The sequence below is a fragment of the Nerophis ophidion genome, linkage group LG12 (assembly GCF_033978795.1).
Source record: "Nerophis ophidion isolate RoL-2023_Sa linkage group LG12, RoL_Noph_v1.0, whole genome shotgun sequence".
NCBI classification, from domain to species: Eukaryota; Metazoa; Chordata; class Actinopteri; order Syngnathiformes; family Syngnathidae; genus Nerophis; species Nerophis ophidion.
This window is the reverse complement of record NC_084622.1, coordinates 32,725,833-32,745,806: the sequence shown is the minus strand read 5'-3', so window position 1 is coordinate 32,745,806 and position 19,974 is coordinate 32,725,833. Positions and strand designations below refer to the sequence as shown.

Genomic DNA, 19,974 nt, shown 5'->3' with positions numbered 1-19,974 from the left:
AGATTTTAAATATTGTAAAGTAAAGATTGTAAAGACATACCTCGAGGTCGGATGGCTGCGGTGAACACATTGCGTCTCAGAGAGAAGCCGAGGAGCCAAGCTCACAGCTGCTGCAGAACGACGAATAAACCACGGATGTCTTCGGTAAGATATATATCACAATTTCCCCATCCAAAAACATGCTGGTTGACGTAGAGAAAACCTGTTCGCTTGACCGCTCTGCTTCACAACAAACAAAGAAACGCCGGCTGGGTCTCTGTGCTAAAGACAGCTGGAATCCACCGCTTTCCACCAACAGCATTGTTCTTTATAGTCTCCAATATTAAATGAACAAATTGCAAAAGATTCAGCAACACAGATGTCCAAAATACTGTATAATTATGCGTTTAAAGCAGACGACTTTTAGCTGTGTGTGTGCACAGCGCTAATATTTCCTCACAGTCCGTGACGTCACGCGTACACGTCATCATTCCGCGAGGTTTTCAACAAGAAACTCCCGGGAAATTTAAAATTGCAATTTAGTAAACTAAAAAGGCCGTATTGGCATGTGTTGCAATGTTAATATTTCATCATTGATATATAAACTATCAGACTGCGTGGTGGGTAGTAGTGGGTTTCAGTAGGCCTTTACTTCCACATGTCCATTAAAGATTTGATTAATTTATGATGGCTCAGGTGTGATTCACTACAATAGGGACCCACAGCCCATTGAATTCCAGTTAATTGGAATACCATAACGCTGGATAATGTTCAGATAAGTTAAATGTAAGAACTTGTACACACAGCAACACTGTATGTGACTATGTCATGCGCATTTTCCGTGCATGTGTACTAGGTCTTGTTGCGCCGGTGGACTGAGGGTGGCCGAGGGGGTCTTTAACGACCATTGTGTGTGTGTGGACAAGGATAAGGTTAGGTGGGATTTACCCTGGATAGTGTAAAAGGGGCCTTATTTTATGTATTTCTTATACAGTTCAGGATTAAAAAAACCTGCAGCCTATTCCAAACTAGGGATGATTGGTGTTAAACACCCTGGCCTGAGTGCCAGGAAATCACAGGGTAGACTCATACAGATGGCCATTCACATTTGCAATCACAACTACAGGCAATTTTAACAAAAGTTGCTGATTAATTTGGCCTTGTTCCCAAGGTCTGGGTTTGGCTTTTAAGGATGGCATAATTCTCAATATCCCCACTTTAACATTGTGACTCTTGGACAGCAGCAGTGTTCATCAAAACAGATCCATTTAAAGAGTTCCATGTGTGCACCAAAAGGTTAAAAACACAATGCATCTGTTTGTACATGAAGGATCTAAGTTACCTAGCATTGTGTTTGTTTGTTTGGTTCAGCCTCTTGTCATGGTAAGAGCATCAGGCCAGGTTGTGTGCATGCAGCATGATAATGCACTTCCTCCCTCGACCCTGCAAGTATGTCCTGAACATAAATCATTATGACTGCACCTAATGAAGCTGCTGTCTCAGTTCAAATTAGACAGGAAGAGAAGTGTCTGTTTGATAGTGCAAGAAATGAAAGCAGGGACATTTAGTATTGAGTGGTCGCTATCTCAGCCACTTGGGGCCTCAGCCTTTTAGAAGTGGTTGGAGCGTCTTTTCTCTTGGTTAAAGAGGTGCACAAATACAATAAGACACACGTACATGCGCTTTGTGACAATAAGTCAACACACGCAATATGACATGTCAGGTGTCTTTTTCAGGGTTATTTCCATCCACTGTCATTTCTGAGAATCATGCGCAACATCCATTACACAATAATCAATGCATGATGCAGCCATAAATGCTAATGATCAATGCTTAATAGGTTCTCTGTGACACGGCATGCCATTACTAGCACAGCACACTGTGACTAATGTTTTCCTTATAGCTATATATATATATATATATATATATATATATATATATATATATATATGTGTATGTATGTATGTGTATATATATATATATATTTATTAGGGGTGTGGGAGAAAATTGATTTGAATACGAATCCCGGGTCTCACGTTGTGCGATTCAGAATCGATTGTCATTTTTTTTAAAAACTATTTTTATTTTATCTAAATTTTTTATTAATTTAATTTCAATCAATCCAAAAAAGATATATATATATATATATATATTTTATCAATCCAACAAACCACTACACAGCAATTCCATAACAATGCAATCCAATTCCAAAACCAAACCTGACCCAGCAACACTCAGAACTGCAATAAACAGAACAATTGAGAGGAGACACAAACACGACACAGAACAAACCAAAAGTAGTGAAACAAAAATGAATATTATCAACAACAGTATACAACAATATTAGTTATAATTTCAGCATAGCAGTGATTAAAAATCGCTCATTGACATTATCATTAGACATTTATAAAAATAAAAAAAAAGAACAATAGTGTCACAGTGGCTTACACTTGCATTGCATCTCATAAGCTTGACAACACACTGTGTCCTATGTTTTCACAAAGATAAAATAAGTCGTATTTTTGGTTTGTTTCTGCTCTCTACGCCGTCTGCTTTTCAGCAGCACGTCGTCGTTTCCTTTTTGCTCTGGTTCTCGTTCGCTCTAGCTCTGCATCCGCCTCCTGTTTAGTCTGTCTCCTTTCTCCGTCACTCCCACCCACTTTTCCGGCTGTCGCCCTCTTACAGAGTGTGACAGGATTATTTAATGTTGCCCAGGTGGGCGACCCGCGCACCTGATCACGATTACGGCATCGCTCCCGGCGCGCCCCACCTCGCCGCTCGCTCGCCGTCCACGCCTCCTCGCCACTATCTTGGCCCGGGCTCCGGATTGCCTTGCCTTGCTGTCGGACTGCCGGCCATGGCTCCTCGCCGCCATCTTGGGCAGAGCTCCGGCGTGCCCTGCCTGGCTGTCGGACTGCCGGCTCCGCCTCTCCACATACTGTATATATATATATATATATATATATATATATATATATATATATATATATATATATACATATATATATATATATGCAGTGTCGCCTATCAGATTGAACTACAGTTTGTAAAAGGCCGCTCTTCAATTTGCCCTGATTCAGAACCCACAGAAAATTATAGGACAACATCTTAGCAATCGCCTTTAACTATGAAGATAAGTGAAAAACGTACAGAGGGAAATTGCTGCTTTTGCTAGGAAGATACATACACAAAGACTAAATGCATCTCTTTTCCATCCTGACCATCATTCCTAGACGAGTTGCATTGACGTATTTGTACCGCTTTCCTATGTTTCAATCTTTTCTGTTTTGAGTACTTTGGTCATTACTACTTATGTCTCTTTGCCATCACTAATACATTTCTCTGCAAGCCATGAAAAAGCAAAACATGTTTTCGGAAGTAATTATTTAGATACTGGCTGAGCTGAAGACTTATGAGATACCATCCTTGAAGTGAATGATGGCTCCTGGTTTTTGTGCAACTTAAAATGCATATGTATCCCCAAATTGTAGGACTATAATAATTGCACTACAATATTGTGAAGGTGCACATACAGAAGGCCCTCAGTCAAGGTATGAGTTCTGTTTATACGATGGCAATGTAAGTTGCGTTTTAGTGCCACATATAAGAATGGGACTAGACACGTTCAAGTGCAGTACATTTATTTCCTAATACTACAGGCCGCTGTCTCATCATGTGTGGTCGCCTCCCCTCTGATGCAACTAACTGCTCGGTCTGCACCACACTCAAGTCATCTTTGTGATCTAAGTAGAGTTACTTTCGGGTTGTGGTAGTGGTTGTAGCATACCATTGTTGCGTAGGTCGTAAGGGAACAGCACATCAACTGTGTTCTGCTGGTCCTCTTGACTCCAATGGCATTCTGAGCATACGCATTGCTGGAATGGCTCTGACAGTGGATTGAGAGTTCATAGCCTCTGCGTTTTCCTACTACTGGATCTGATTCACCGCATTACCGATTCATCGTCATCATAGAAGTCGTGACTGGACTCAGGTTTTTGCTGCGCCACACTTTTCCTTTTCTTTGGTGGTTCTTATTTGACCAAGGTCGTAAACAGTACTTTTCTGTTGGCAGCTCAAAGGGAAGATTTTCACAGGGTAGCAAAAGATTCCTGATAACTTGTCATGACGCGATGGTGACGAACCCCAAGATGCAGAGATGGCAGGTTTGGTACAAGAAAACATGGTTTTAATGTTCAAAAAATGCATGGAAAACACGAACCAGAAAACCAGGAAACAGAGACAGGAGTCATGATCCAGGGAATAGCTCACCTCATACAAGAAACAGGCAGTCCACAGCATACAGCAAACAATACTCCAGCCCTGACTGGAGGGCAAGGACGGTATAAATAGCAGCCGACTGATTGACACCAGGAGTGGCCAGGTGCCAATCAGTCGCAGCTGAAGGGAACAGCGCTAAGGGAGGCAAGCAGGAAACTGAACACAAATAAGAGTGCTGACAGGAAATAAAACACAAACAGAGGGAAAACTAAACCATAACCAAAACTGTCAGTGACAAGCCTGACATAACTACTTTTCCGGACTGACTTGGTAGACCAGGCTGTCTGCTTTTCTCTCCTTCACTTAGAATATTTGTCTTTCCCAGTATTTTCCAGGGCTACTGCTAGCGGTCAGATCCCGAATGAAAACTGTGTCTCCTGGCTAAAGATTTTGTTTGTATACTTTTTTGTCGTAGTGCTCTTTTCCACGAGTTGTCGCATTATCAGCCACCCTAGTAGCGATTTGGTAAGTGTCTTGCATTGTTGTATTCAATTGGCCCACATAATTTTCATAGGTACTATGGGTCTCTTTTTTCTTTGAGATCAAAAGTCTGTGCGAACCTTGTAAAATGATCCAGAACCCCCATGATATATTCATATCCATTCTTGTATTAATCCAAATGAGACAAAAACAAAACTTGATGTCAGCCAGTTCTGCCACCCATGGCCTGTGGCATTAATTTTGGCTGTTGTGTGCACATACGTTAGGGGGTTGTTGTCCGTGTTGTCCGTGCAGACCAATAGTACAAGTAGATCCAGAAAGTCGCACAAACCGCCTACTTCACTGCAAAACATTTACGTTTCCCGGAGTGAAAATAGTAAATTTTTTCAGCTGAACTCAGTGTGTGTGATCCGTATGCAATCACTCTCATCCTTCTTTGTTGTCGGTAGTACAACACAGCCAATATGCCATCTTACGATGCGGTACAGTAACGCACAAGTAGTGTGTGAAGTCCGGATAACTCATCACATTTTTGAGGGTTTCAATGAGTTTGTCCACCACTTTCTGATGTGAGCTATTCTACTCTATGTGGGTATTTGATGGCATGTGAACCTTTGTGCTCTTTGCAGCTTTTCTGTATCTTTCACAGTGTTGGATTGAGTTGGCTGTTTCTTGATTTTCTGCCTTGACAGGGTTATATAGTGGAAGGGAAACCTGGGAAAAATTGGAAATGAAAGGCCTGTAATAGGACAGGAATCCATGCAGCTGACACCTCTCCAACTGTGGCAGACATTCTATCTTTCAGGGCCATCATTGTACCATCTCCACTGGGTCCATAGTGTATCCCTCTCCTGTCACAAACATGCCAAGGAACTTGAAATTGGACCCGAACATCTTTCACTTATTCGGGGATAACTTGACACTACGTTTTTTTATAACATCGTAAAACTAACCTTGCTTGTTCTTGGTGCTCGTCATAACTGATGTTGTAGACCAGGTTGTCATCTAGGTAGGGGAGGCAAATCTCGACTCTCAGATCCACTTGAGAATGATGAATGCTTTCAGTAGGCGGCTCTCTTCGTACAGAAAACTTTGGTGGTATGCTGTCATTTGATCCAAGACAGATAACCATGAGCTTTGTGATGGACATATAGGTCTTTTGTACTGGGCTGGTGTCAGGGAGGGTTATATGCATCTTACATCATTATAGTCGAATGCAAAAAGCCCTCACATTCCTCTCGCAGAATATTTTGATCTGCTTCCTCTTGTACCCTTAAAGGTGTTCCAAATGTACAGGATTGAAAAATTTCCCTTGTGGATCATTAAAGTTTGTCTAAGTCTAAGGAGGATCCCAGTTCTGCAGTATTTCCTTTTTTTCCCCCTGTCCGACTGTGGGATAAGCTTGGCCTTGCTGACTACACTGCTCCATTTAGACTCTGTTCCACTCTTCTTGTGCTGTCTTACCATCCTGTCTTTGATCCTAATTGCTGCTGAATACACTGTCTTTATGGTTTCAAGGTGGCCAACTTTGTTACGATCAAGGTGGATGGCGTGCGAAGTGGTGTTGGTCACCGGCATGACCAAATAGGCTGTTTTAGTTTACAGTCAGCCTAACACTGCACTGAAGATCACGCCGTCGGGAATAGGGTGTTGTGACATAGGGGAAAATCAGGAACTGATGAAGCCTACTCGGATGGGAGGCGAAACTTCTTTTACTTTCCATAAGAGTTTTTCTTTAAGTTCAATAGAACTAAAAACAAAGTTCATACCTGACTCTTTGCGTTCTTGCGAGATGTTTGATAGTTGATGGTAGATATCAATAGAGCTGTCTACTCTGTAGTGACCCTTGAGAATGGTGAGGTCCACTGTCAGAGTCAGTCCATGTTTGATCTCAAGCATGTCTTGTAGCGGAAGCCCTGGAGTGACAGCTTCAATAACAGCCTCCACCATCTCCACTTCAGTGTGGCCTTTCTCGGTTCTGGCTTCAATCTGGCACAACAAACTCAAGTAAGACAGCTTGACTTTGTGTCCACTCTCTTGAATTTGTCCAAATATCGTTAAATCCCTTCTCATCGTTACTTCAGGCAAGGTTGGCTCTGTTCGGCTCCAGAGTAGTGATCCAGCTGTCATTTGGAGCGTGGTATGATGCAAGGAAAACTTCCTATATGGCCTTTTCTCCGAAACAGGCTTTCTTGATGGATGTTTTATGTCTGCGGAAAGCTGTTGTTTATTTAGTCCTTAGATAAAAACTAGTAGGTCAGTATAAAACTGTTGCAATTCTTCATTCTCCTGAACTACCTTAATGTTGTCCAACAAATCCTGCAGATCTCATCAGGGCATGCCTTGACTTTCAATTGACAGTCAAAGTTATCCTATTTCAAGTACCAATAGACATCCACTCGTGGTTCCTCTTCTAACTGTCACTTTCTATCAGTAACTTGGTCACACATGTCCTCCATGTCTCCAAAAGTCTGCCGAAGAGGTCATCTTCTTCGTTGTGCTTTCGGGGCCTTTTAGTGGTGGTGGACTGCCGATTTGTTTGGTGACTGTTTTCTTTTTTGATGGCCAGGTTGATAATCTTCAGCTTTGGTGCTGCGTTGTGTGCATTTTGTCATGTCTTCTCCACGATGAGGGTGACTCCATAATGCACTAAGTGATTGACTGAATGATTGTGTGAATGTGTGTGATTTAATGTGAACATTTTTATTGGTCGATGTGACGAGGCTGGCACATTGTTGGCATGTGAAGCTTGTGAACCCAGAAACAACTCGTAAATTAGCCGCCGAATTGTATAAAGCTCAGCGTTAAAAGTGTGGGAAAATAGTAGCGGAATAGACTGGAAATGACGGTAAATCAACACTTGCCACTCACACTTAACACAGAATAAACACATGAAGGACAAATGAATTGTTAAAAAGATTAAATACAATAATGAAAAAAAGGGGGGTAAAATAAATGAAACATGGTCCTTTTAATCACTGTATTTGTCTTGCACACTAGAAGTAGTGTTGGAAGAGAGAACATAGGTAATATAAAAAAATGAATTACTGTAAAAATAAAGGACCGTAACGCCTCTTTGGATTGTAACATACTCGGGGACTTGTCCGGGAGTAGTTCCCATATTTTCAGGACTATAAAGCGCACAGGGATATTATTCTTCTAAATTTTAGAAGAAAAAAATATTTTCACATATATTAGCCGCAAGCCACAGATATATGTGGTGAAATTAGGTTTTTTCACAGAAAGAATCTGTAAATGTTTACAGATTTGGTGTTTGTAACAAGGCAGTAAAACAGATGATCAAAAAAAACAGACGTTCTCCATTCTGCTAAACAGACTCCGATTTGCCATTTTGGTGAATTTACTGAGGAATTTGTGAAACTGGAACAATACAAAATTAATGCTTTTGTAAGTTGATAATACTAACACAGCCACTCATAAACCTGTTAGCATATTAATTTACTCTAACGACGCTAGTGCCATTACACTACAATAGCACATACACAAATGCATGAAAACCCTCCTGCCGACATCACACATGGCACTGTTTTGTAAGTACAAACAGTTTTACTTATATTGTAAAACTCACAAACTCCCCTTTTTTTTCTTTTATTTTTAAAGCACTACCGTTAAATGAAAGGAGACTGCAGCATCTGCAGTGAGCAAATTTATCCAAAAGATGGCGGCATAGCACAAACAATAAAACACCCTCTTACTGTTTTTCCTTTTTTATAAAATAATTTATAATTTTGCGGTCAGTCAAGAAAAATCCATAAATTAGCTGCTCCGTCAGGGTTTAAAGGGTAGGGAAAAAGTAGCGGCTTCTCATTCGGAATTTACGGTATTTATTGTAAGGAGGAGGCGTCACTATGCTGTTTAGTTTAGATGAGCTTGTCAAGTATCAAAATTAAAGGCAATGTTTTGATAAAAGAAACTACTGTTCTAAATGTGTCCACTGGATGTCGCAATAGCAATTCTGTTAGGCAGGCCAAGACAGAGGTACACAGTACAACATGGCTGTGTTACGTCTTTTGCTCATTGCCCGAATATGTCTGTCAAAAGAGAAAAGAGGACACCCAGTGTAACTCAACCCTCTTGAATAGTTTCTACCTCTGTTTGTATGGTTTGTTGACTTTGCACAGTCTGCACAGGATTAATACGTGGAAATTATACCTAGACATTTTTTTATTAATTGATACATTTTAGTGGGGTGATGTGGCGTGTTTGGGAGAGTGGCCGTGCCAGCAACCTGAGGGTTCCTGGTTCGATCCCCGGCTTCTACCAATCTAGTCACGTCTGTTGTGTCCTTGAGCAAGACACTTCACCCTTGCTCCTGATGGGTCGTGGTTAGGGCCTTACATGGCAGCTCCCGCCATCACTGTGTGAATGTGTGTGTGAATGAGTGAATGTGGAAATAGTGTCAAAGTGTTTTGAGTACATAGAAGGTAGAAAAGCGCTATACAAGTATAACCCATAACCCATATTATTTATTTTGTATTTTGTTCAATCCCAGATAGGCTGTGACTTAAAGAGAACAAGTTTAAGTTCATTGAGTTCTTCTTTGTTTTTGTTTTTAAGATTAAGATTAGTTTATTTTAAAGGGGACAATGCAATTTCATAAAACACATGACCACACATGGTTAAAAAAATCCAGAATTAGCCAGAAGGCTAGTTTTCATCTGTAGTCCCCTGGCCATGGAGGAAAAAAGGCAGTAAATTTACAATTCCAAAAAAAAAGATAGAAAAAGAACAAAAGCACACAATACATATACAATATAATCCATCCATCCATTTACTACCGCTTGTCCCTTTGTTTGGGATTGAGGGGTGTGCTGGAGTCTATCTCAGTTGTAAAAAAAAAAGAAATACAACATCACAACATAATATTGATCTGAGCTTCAAAACAGGCTCATCTTTTAGTGCTGGCAGCCATATTTTCATATTTTTTGGATATTTCATCTTGAAAAACTTGAAGTGTTCATCAGGAGGAATATTTGTCATATGTCCATTTTCAGAACGTGCTTAATCTATTTTTGGCAAAAGTCAAACAAAGAAGGCAATCTGCAGTTGTCTTTTTTTTTTAAATGATCATGACACGACTTAAAAAAAAATGAAATACAACATCACAACATAATATTGATCTGAGCTTCAAAACAGGCTCATCTTTTAGTGCTGGCAGCCATATTTTCATATTTTTTGGATATTTCATCTTGAAAAACTTGAAGTGTTCATCAGGAGGAATATTTGTCATATGTCCATTTTCAGAACGTGCTTAATCTATTTTTGGCAAAAGTCAAACAAAGAAGGCAATCTGTAGTTGTCTTTGTTTTTAAATGATCATGACACGACTTTACCAGTCGGGGCCCTCTTGGGAATAGATTTTCCTCCATGTGGCCCCTGAGCTAAAATGGGTTTGACACCCCTGGTCTATATCCTTGACTATGGTCGCTCTGTTTGAACAGCTTTGATCGGGCATGCGGTCAAAATTCCTTTTATCTGAGTGTTTTATGAGGTCAAATTTAATTTCAGTTTTACTTTCGTTTACCCTGACATACTGCCCCCAGAAGAGTCTGCTTCAAAATTGGGTGACAGTTATGTATTCTGATGCTGGACGCACATACTACAACTACTATGGATGCCGTTCTTTTTTTTTTTAATTGTACGGATTAATTATTTACAGGAGTGCATCGTCACCAAAAACGAGGACACCCTGTATAAATGCTCTCTAGTAACCCCCTGTATAAATGCTCTCTAGTAAAATTCATTATTTGCACTCTCCACATAATTTTCCCACAAGTAGAGAAACAACTGTCATTATATGTCACTTAAGCCGCTCGCGTGCAAACACACGCAACCCCTCGCCGTACATTGATGCCGCCGTGAGTGCCTCGCTCATCAATACGTGCACGTGTCAACACGAGCACATATCAGTTTGCTTGACACTCCGCCATGTATTTTAAGGCTGGCTTATGGCACCGTGATGTGGTGTGTATTACGAATGCATTATTTACAATGCTGTCAGCCTGATGCCTACTCTTCTTAACCTCACATGCTCTCGGGATTTAGTATGCATCATCAAATACATTAGGCTGCCCATTTTAGAGAGGCTCAAAATAGAAAAAGAGGGGCACAAATCTGGGAATCGTCTTCTTTGCCGCGCAGCATAAACATGATCCAACAATCCCGTTATTCTCCTACACCTCTGTGTGCTGTAAGTACAGAGAAATGCAGCACTGCAGATAATGTGTGAATTTATTACAGGGATTAGAATGTTTTCTTTTTTTTCTTCTTTTTATGCTCATGTGCACATCTGACTTTTAAAATAATAATAAGATAATGCATGATGTGTTTTCCATATTCAATAGGTCTGACATGCCATTTAGATGTTAACAACTTGTGGTCAATTCAATTACATTACATATATATATTATATTATATGTTTGGTAACACTTTAGTTTGGGGAACACATATTCACCATTAATTGGTTGCTTATTAATATGCAATTTTGTAACATATTGGTTCTTATTAAGTCAATCTATCAATCAATCAATGTTTATTTATATAGCCCTAAATCACAAGTGTCTCAAAGGGCTGCACAAGCCACAACAACATCCTGGGTTCAGATCCCACATAAGGGCAAGGAAAAACTCACAACCCAGTGGGATGTCAATGTGAATTACTATGAGAAACCTTGGAGAGGACCGCAAATACAAGAGAGTATAAACTATAGAATGATGTGTGTCAAAAATCCAAGAGTGTGTGTGGTGTAAGACTATGTGAAGTATCTAATTGGAGCGTTTTACCATAAGTGTTGGAGACACGGTGCTGTCAGACAAGAGCAAGGCAGGCAGGGTTGTCCAGGGGCGGAAGCGGGGTCAATAGGAAGGAGCGAGTCGGGGTAATCCGGGGGCGAGCGAGGAGTCGAGGAACGAAGGAGGCAGTCAGAGAAAGACGGAGATTCGGGGAAAAGTGAGGCGCACCGCTCACTCGAGGGTAGTGCGGGGACACGGGAGAAGACAAGGGACAAGTCAAACCACGGAGAGGAAACAAGAATAGCGCATCAAGCAGTCGCTTACGGTACATCATGAAAAACTAAGTTCCTGCGCCGATCCTTGGGTCCACTGGTCCCTTTATTCAGCTCGCCCTCATCAGTCACAGGCGTGCAGATTGACTGATGGTGTGCAGGCTTGTAGCTGCGTGGGCGTGCTGCGCTCAACGTGAGCGGGGGCGTGTCCGAGCGCGCTGTCAGCGGATCCTCCGGGTGGTCCCTCAGAGGAGGGAGACGCAGACTGCGCGTGTGCCATGACACTTTTTCCATTTTCACTCATCTATGGATTCAGTACATTTTAGATTTGCAGTAAACATAAGCTTCGATTCCAAGTGGAATAATTCCACCACCAATCTTGTCTGCTCAGTGACATTTATCCTCGCCTGTCTTCCCATCAAGGCTAACGCAGCTTCTGAGCTAGAGAACTCTTCCAGGGGACAAACTGGAGTGCTCGCTGCTTTTGTATTTTCAAAGAACCCACTCAAGAACTGAAATATGTGAATGTGGCAACTGATAAGCAGAACTGAAGCAGATCAAACACGTTTTTAGTAAAAGGCGGTTGTGGTAGTTCTTAAATCTACAGTCTTCCGCCATTGAGGTCTTCACCGAATCCCTGGCTAGGGGGCAGTCAGGTACTCGGCCTTTGCCACGGGCCACCTGGGGGAACAGTAGTATAAGGGTTAACCTCCCAGTGCCCCAAGACCCCATAGAGGAGCCTCCACTGCTGGATGCACTTTAACGTCATGCCCAGGACTCTTGATATTGTACCAAAAACAGAGTAGAATAAACTAAACTTTATCAAAAAGCATACACACATTGTTTGTTTTTCATGTTGGAGCATGCGTCTATAGCAGGGGTGTCAAAGTCAAATACAGAGTGGGCCAAAATTCTAAACTGAACAAAGCAGCGGGCTGAAGTTGAACAACTTAACATTTTAATAGGGACCCAAACAAGTTTTGCATTGAATATTGAAAAAGCAATATAACTTTATAGTGACATGCAAAATCGAGTTTTGTTGGTAGCAGGGGTGTATATTGTAGCGTCCCGGAAGAGTTAGTGCTGCAAGGGGTTCTGGGTATTTGTTCTGTTGTGTTTATGTTGTGTTACGGTGCGGATGCTCTCCCAAATTGTGTTTGTCATTCTTGTTTGGTGTGGGTTCACAGTGTGGTGTAACAGTGTTAAAGTTGTTTATACGGCCACCCTCAGTGTAACCTGTATAGCTGTTGACCAAGTAAGCCTTGCATTCACTTGTGTGTGTGTAGAAGCCGCATATATTACGTGACTGGGCCGGCACGCTGTTTGTATGGAGGAAAAGCGGACGTGACTTCAGGTTGTAGAGGATGCTATAAGCAGTACCTTTAAGGCACGCCCCCAATATTGTTGTCCGGGTGGAAATTCGGGAGAATGGTTGCCCCGGGAGATTTTCGGGGGGGCACTGAAATTCGGGATTCTCATGGAAAAATCGAGAGGGTTGGCAAGTATGAAAATTAGTGTTGAATACGGTGATACAGCGGCACCGCCACTGTATAATACCGGCGGGCCAGCTCTAATGTTAATTTATTATTGCCTCAAGGGCCAAATGAAATTACACGGCGGGCCAAATTTGGCCTGCCGGCCAGAGTTTGACACCCATGGTCTATAGAATGCAGAGGAGTCCCCACACTGTTGCAATCTGCTGCTCAGATCTTCACATGTTTGTTTTTTCATTCTCAGTCTGACACGTTTATTTCCTGTTTTTGTCCATCACTATGGTTACACATCAGTTCACCTGCTGTTCACGCCCCGCACACCTGCTACAGATAATCACCGTCACTTTATAAGCCGTCCTCTTTTGTTTGTTCAGCCTGGGTTCATAATTTGCTTTCACGCAACTAGTTACGCCTGCACTCTACATTGTATGTACATTCTCGCTAGCTTTTCACGCTCAGCCATTTGTTTATTCCAGCTCTCATGCTATATGTTTTGTTTTTCTCTTTAATGTGTCTATGTGCCAGTTTAGTTCTTATTTTTGTATATCCTAGCTTTTATGCTAGCGTCTTTGGTTTGCCTTTTTATTAGCACCAGTGTTTTGTTTCATAGATCATTTTCGTTAAATAAATTGTTTATATTCTTACCTTTGCTGTGTTCACTTGACGCATCCTCGAGGGAATCTAACCCGGCATCACAATGCCGAACAGACGTAACACACACAACTTTTTCACTTCCGATATTGGAGCTTTGAGTTTTGGCCGATACCGTTATTAATCCAATACGATATCGGCACATAGTTCGTAGTCCAAATGTTATTTAGTTTTTAGTGTCGAATGTTAGAAAATGCCTGATCAAGTAAAATTATTCATAGAACAGATATGAAAAACTCTAACCTTTTATGACAGATTTATGCTTTTGAACTGGAGTCTGACACCTGGTTTTCACATAAATAACTAAATTAAGCGCATGACGTACACATGTTACTGGATACTTTCTAAGATACTTCTGCCTCTGAGACTTTGTATCTGCAAATAGTATGCAACTACAATTAATTGATATATTTATATTGACAAATATTTTTTTTATGACTGCAGTATAGTTCAATTAAGGACACTTTTCTATGGATGTCTCGCTTGTTGGCTATTGTGCGCTTAGCTGTTGTGCTAGCTCCCAGTAGATTATAGCCAACCATGTTTACCTTTTGTAAATAACTCCACTAAAATACAAGAAAAGACATATCTCGTGTGACTTTTGGAGAACTTTTCTCTGTTAATTGGCTGTCGAGCGTTGCACAAATAAACAGGCTGTAAGATTGCTTGTATACTATGTTTGTTTTTGTTTTTTTAGCTGATATCAGACCGATATCGATATCAGATATTAGCACCCCTAAAATAATTTGTATACTGCTCTCATGTGCTTCAAACTGTACACAGATCATTGTGTGTCATTTGTATTGTTGGTCATCGACACAAAAAAACCTTATAGACATATATACAGTACAGGCCAAAAGTTTGGACACACCTTCTCATTCAATCCATTTTCTTTATTTTCATGACTATTTACATTGTGGCCCTGCGATGAGGTGGCGACTTGTCCAGGAATTATCCCGCCTTCCGCCCGATTGTAGCTGAAATATGCACCAGCGATCCCAAAGGGAATAAGCGGTAGAAAATGGATGGATGGATATTTACATTGTAGATTGTCACTGGAGGCATCACAACTATGAATGAACACTTGTGGAGTTATGCACTTAACAAAAAAATGTGAAATAACTGAAAACATGTTAGTTTTTTCAAAATAGCCACCCTTTGCACTGATTACTTTTCTGCACACTCTTGGCATTCTCTCGATGAGCTTCAAGAAGTAGTCACCAGAAAATGGTTTTCACTTCACAGGTGTGCTTGAAGCTCATCAAGAGAATGCCAAGAGTGTACAAAGCAGTGATCAGAGCAAAAGGTGGTTATTTTGAAGAAACTACGATACAAAACACATTGCAGTTATTTGTTAAGTGCATAACTCCACGTGTTCATTCATAGTTTTGATGCCCTCCGTGACAATCTACAATGTAAATAGTCATAAAAAAAAAAGAAAACAAATTGAATGAGGACAAGGTGTGTCCAAACTTTTGGCCTGTACTATATATATGCTGTCACTTTATATGTTGGGTTGAAGCAGTACGTGCAAGTTAGCCATAGTAGCTCATTTGTGTAGTAGTGTCATGTTGTTTACTAAACTAAGTAAGCTGTCAGTCTGATTATAATAATATCAGAACAAGAAAAAACATCATGCACTTACCCTAAGCCATTAATTCTTCAAATATATCAATTGAAATGTCAGAAAACATACATCGGCAAACTCTTCTGCACCAGTAGAATGTGTCAGGTTCAAACACTGATGACATCTATTAATCAGACAAGAAGCAAGGAATCATGCAGAGACAGAGTTCATATTAGCTCATGAGGACACTCGTGTTTTGGGCTGTATTCTAGTTACAGATCCTAACTACGTTTTGAAAGTCCAGCCCGTGTGCTTCCTCTATTTATTTGGAAGGTCCCTGTTACATCACTGAAGCTGTCGCTGAGGGAAGGGGGTAATCTCGACAACTCCATTTAAACACAATATATGATTATAGAATAAATGAAAATTAGTTGACGCTGGTGATATCGCCTTGTCTCTGCTCTTTCTGCGTCACGGCGGTGTTCGGCCTTGGCAGCCAGCAGGCCGAGTCTGGACACAACACTGATAGAGACGGCTGGCTATCTTTTTGGATTGCCAGTTTTGCACAGAGACAAAAATCTAACTTTAGCACAACAGCTAATAACTATAGCAACAGCCTTTAAGCATACTAAAGTTGTGTGATAACTTTACACATATCTATTCTAACAGAATGTTACACATCTTATCATATGAAAAAAACTGAAGTGGAAGTGGCAGTTTCAATGAAAAATGTTTCAGCGTAGATGTCTCTGCATAAAGATGCATACATATAAATATTTATGAACAGGTAGAACCAGATATGGCGGTCATAATGTATCTGTTGCGGGCCACCAGAAATATATGAATGTATGAGGAACCCTTAAGTTTCCTTTTTTAGAGTAATTAAAGTTAAAGTTAAAGTACCAATGATTGTCACGCACACTAGATGTGGTGAAATTATTCTCTGCATTTGACCCATCACCATTGATCACCCCCTGGGAGGTGAGGGGAGCAGTGGGCAGCAGCGGTGCCGCGCCCTGGAATTAGTTTTGATGATTTAACGCCCAATTCCAACCTTTGATGCTGAGTGCCAAGCAGGGAGGTAATGAGTCCCATTTTTATAGTCGTTGGTATGACTCGGCCGGAGTTTGAACTCACAACCTACCGATCTCAGGGCGGACACTCTAACCACTAGGCCACTGATAAATTACCATTATTTATGTGTGTGCTATGTGTGATGCTTGATGATTATATTTGTGAATGAAGTCGTTGTGTAATCCCTGTGCCTCTGCTTTGCAATTAGGATTGGCATATTATGTTGCTGTGTTTTAGATATGTTTATGTAGTTTTTTTATGTGCTTTCTGGTCATGAGAAGACAACAAGCATTTATCACATGATAAAGGTACATTATAGCTTTAAAATATATGTTGTAAAATGTTTTGACGCTTGGTTCTTTTTTTTCTCATTTGCCAGCCTGTGCAGGGTTTTGATTACGCCAAAAAGCACATGGGTCGAAACGGTGACGAGGCCATCTCTTTGAATAAGGAGACTTTGGTGTTGGGACTGCCTGTGCGAGATCCCCCGCTGTCAATGTCATTGGATAAGAAGGTCTACCAGGACGGGACTGCCAACAAGAGGCCGCCATCTGCCGACATACACAAAGGAGGGTGAGATAACAACTTTCCTATGATACACAAACTGTTCTAAGCTGGACGAGATGTGTTGCAACAGCCGCTCTTGTCGCTGATTACCAGAATGAAAAAAAAAAAATCCAATAGCCGAATTCAGTGTTTGTGTAGGGCAGGAGGGAAGCCTCCAGTAATCAGAGAAGATTCTGACAGATTGATGTGATTTAAAGATAAGTCCTGTATTACCAAGAAGCTGTCTGCTGTCACTTTGATCGCAGAACAAACACATTGAGTGGATTTAGAGGATGCAAACTATTAGGTTTTCAGATCCGGTTACAGTAACGTCAATGTGTGCCTGTGGAGTAAATGAACGATGGATTTTCAGTGTCAAACTCTTTGAGTCACTAGAAAAATGTGCTCTGTAAATTGAATATACAATACTTATTGTTATGAATAAAGTGTGTGCGAGTGTGTTGCCCATATAAACAAATGTATTGATTGGTTAAGGCAGGGGTCGGCAATCCAAAACAGTGAAAGAGCCAAATACAAAAAAGAAATCTGTCTGGTGCCACAAACAATGAAAAGCCGCATACAAGTCTTACAAAGTATAATGAAGGCAACGCATGACTTAAAGGGGAACATTATCACAATTTCAAAGGGTTAAAACCAATAAAAATCAGTTCCCAGTGGCTTATTTAATTTTTCGGAGTTTTTTTCAAAATTTTACCCATCATGGAATATCCCAAAAAAGGCTTTAAAGTGCCTGATTTTTGCTATCTATAAATCCACCCGTCCATTTTCCTGTGACGTCACATAGTGATGTCAATACAAACAAACATGGCGGATAAAACAGCAAGATATAGCGACATTAGCTCGGATTCAGACTCGGATTTCAGCGGCTTAAGCGATTCAACAGATTACGCATGTATTGAAATGGATGGTTGGAGTGTGGAAGCAGATAGCGAAAACGAAATTGAAGAAGAAACTGAAGCTATTCGGCGATCGCCTTCTAACCAACAATTGCATCTTTTGACCATTGGAGCAACTTAAATCCGTCGATTGGTAAGTGTTTGTTTGGCATTAAATGTGGGTGGAGGGAATGGCTGGATGCAAATATAGCTACAAATGTACATACAGCTAGCCTACATAGCATGTTAGCATCGATTAGCTGGCAGTCATGCCCTGACCAAATATGTCTGATTAGCAAATAAGTCAATAATATCAACAAAACTCACCTTTGTGATTTCGTTGACTTTATCGTTGGAAATGCATCTGCTTTGAGTGTCGCAGGATAGCCACACATTCTTGCCATTTCTGCCATGTTAGCATCGATTAGCATGCCGTGCTTATCGATGCACAATCCACGTAAGACGACTTGAATCCGTCCCTGATCGTGTTGTTACACCCTCCGACAACACACCGACGAGGCATGATGTCTCCAAGTTACGGAAAACAGTCGGAAAAAAACGGAAAATAACAGAGCTGATTTGACTTGTGTGTGTAATGTGTTTGAGAAAATGGTGGATTGCTTCCCATTGTAACGTCACGGGTGAAAGGTCATCGCTCCGACAGCGAACAATTGAAAGGTGTTTAATTTGCCAAATTCACCCTTTTAGACTTCGGAAATCGGTTAAAAAAACATACGGTCTTTTTTCTGCAACATCAAGGTATATATTGACGCTTACATAGGTCTGGTGATAATGTTCCCCTTTAAGTGTCTATATTGGATGTCGTTGTGGTTTGTGTAGCCCTTTGAGACACTAGTGATTTAGGGCTACATAAATAAACATTGATTGATTGATTGATATTAGCTTTAATAACCTACTATCAAAATGACTATGTGTCGAAGGCTGAAGCAAATTTTCGTTGACAGAAATGTAGAAATTTAATATTTATTCTACACATTTTTACAACATTAGAAAGCATTAGTAAACAGAGGCTACTCGAAGGTGAGATAAATCCTGGAAATTACTGGCTCTTAATGGCTAAAGCAGTTGTTCTTAACCTTGTTGGAGGTACCGAACCCTACCAGTTTCATATGCGCATTCACGGAACCCTTCTTTAGTGAAAAATTATTTTATTTTTTCAAATTCAAGACAGTTATATGTACAATTTTATGTTTTTGGTAACACTTTAGTATGGGGAACATATTGTAAGTAACAGAGACTTAATTTAAGAGTTATTTGGACACTAGGGGAACATATTCTAAGTAACAAAGACTTAGTTTAAAGTTATTTGGTTAGGTTTAGAGTCAGGGTTAGGGTTATAATGCCGAGAATAAGACATTAATAAGTACGTAATGACTAGTTAAAAGCCAATATGTTACTAATTTACATGTTAATAAGCAACTAATTAATGGTGAATATTAGGGCTGTGAATCTTTGGGTGTCCCACGATTCGATTCAATATCGATTCTTGGGGTCACGATTCGATATTATATCGATTTTTTTGATTCGATTCGATTCTCGATTCAAAAACGATATTTTTCCGATTCAAAACGATTCTGTATTCATTCAATACATAGGATTTCAGCAGGATCTACCCCAGTCTGCTGACATGCTAGCAGAGTAGTAGATTAAAAAAAAAAAAAGCTTTTATAATTGTAAAGGACAATGTTTTATCAACTGATTGCAATGATGTAAATTTGTTTTAACTATTAAACGAACAAAAAATATGACTTATTTTATCTTTGTGAAAACATTGGACACGGTGTGTTGTCAAGCTTATGAGATGTGATGCAAGTGTAAGCCACTGTGACACTATTGTTCTTTTTTTTTTTTATAAATGTCTAATGATAATGTCAATGAGGGATTTTTAATCACTGCTATGCTGAAATTATAGCTAATATTGATACTGTTGTTGATAATATTAATTTTTGTTTCATTACTTTTGGTTTGTTCTGTGTCGAGTTTGTCTCCTCTCAATTGATCTGT

General features: G+C 40.3%; 1 protein-coding gene across 2 annotated transcripts in view; it reads left to right on the top strand.

The window, feature by feature from the left end:
• kiaa1549la (KIAA1549-like a) overlaps positions 1-19,974 on the top strand; it is a 299,333-nt gene that overhangs the window by 178,700 nt on the left and 100,659 nt on the right. For both annotated transcript variants that reach the window (XM_061917395.1, XM_061917394.1), the window contains one exon: positions 16,887-17,080. In XM_061917395.1, the coding sequence (XP_061773379.1) occupies positions 16,887-17,080 (194 nt within the window). The remainder of the gene's footprint in view (positions 1-16,886; positions 17,081-19,974) is intronic.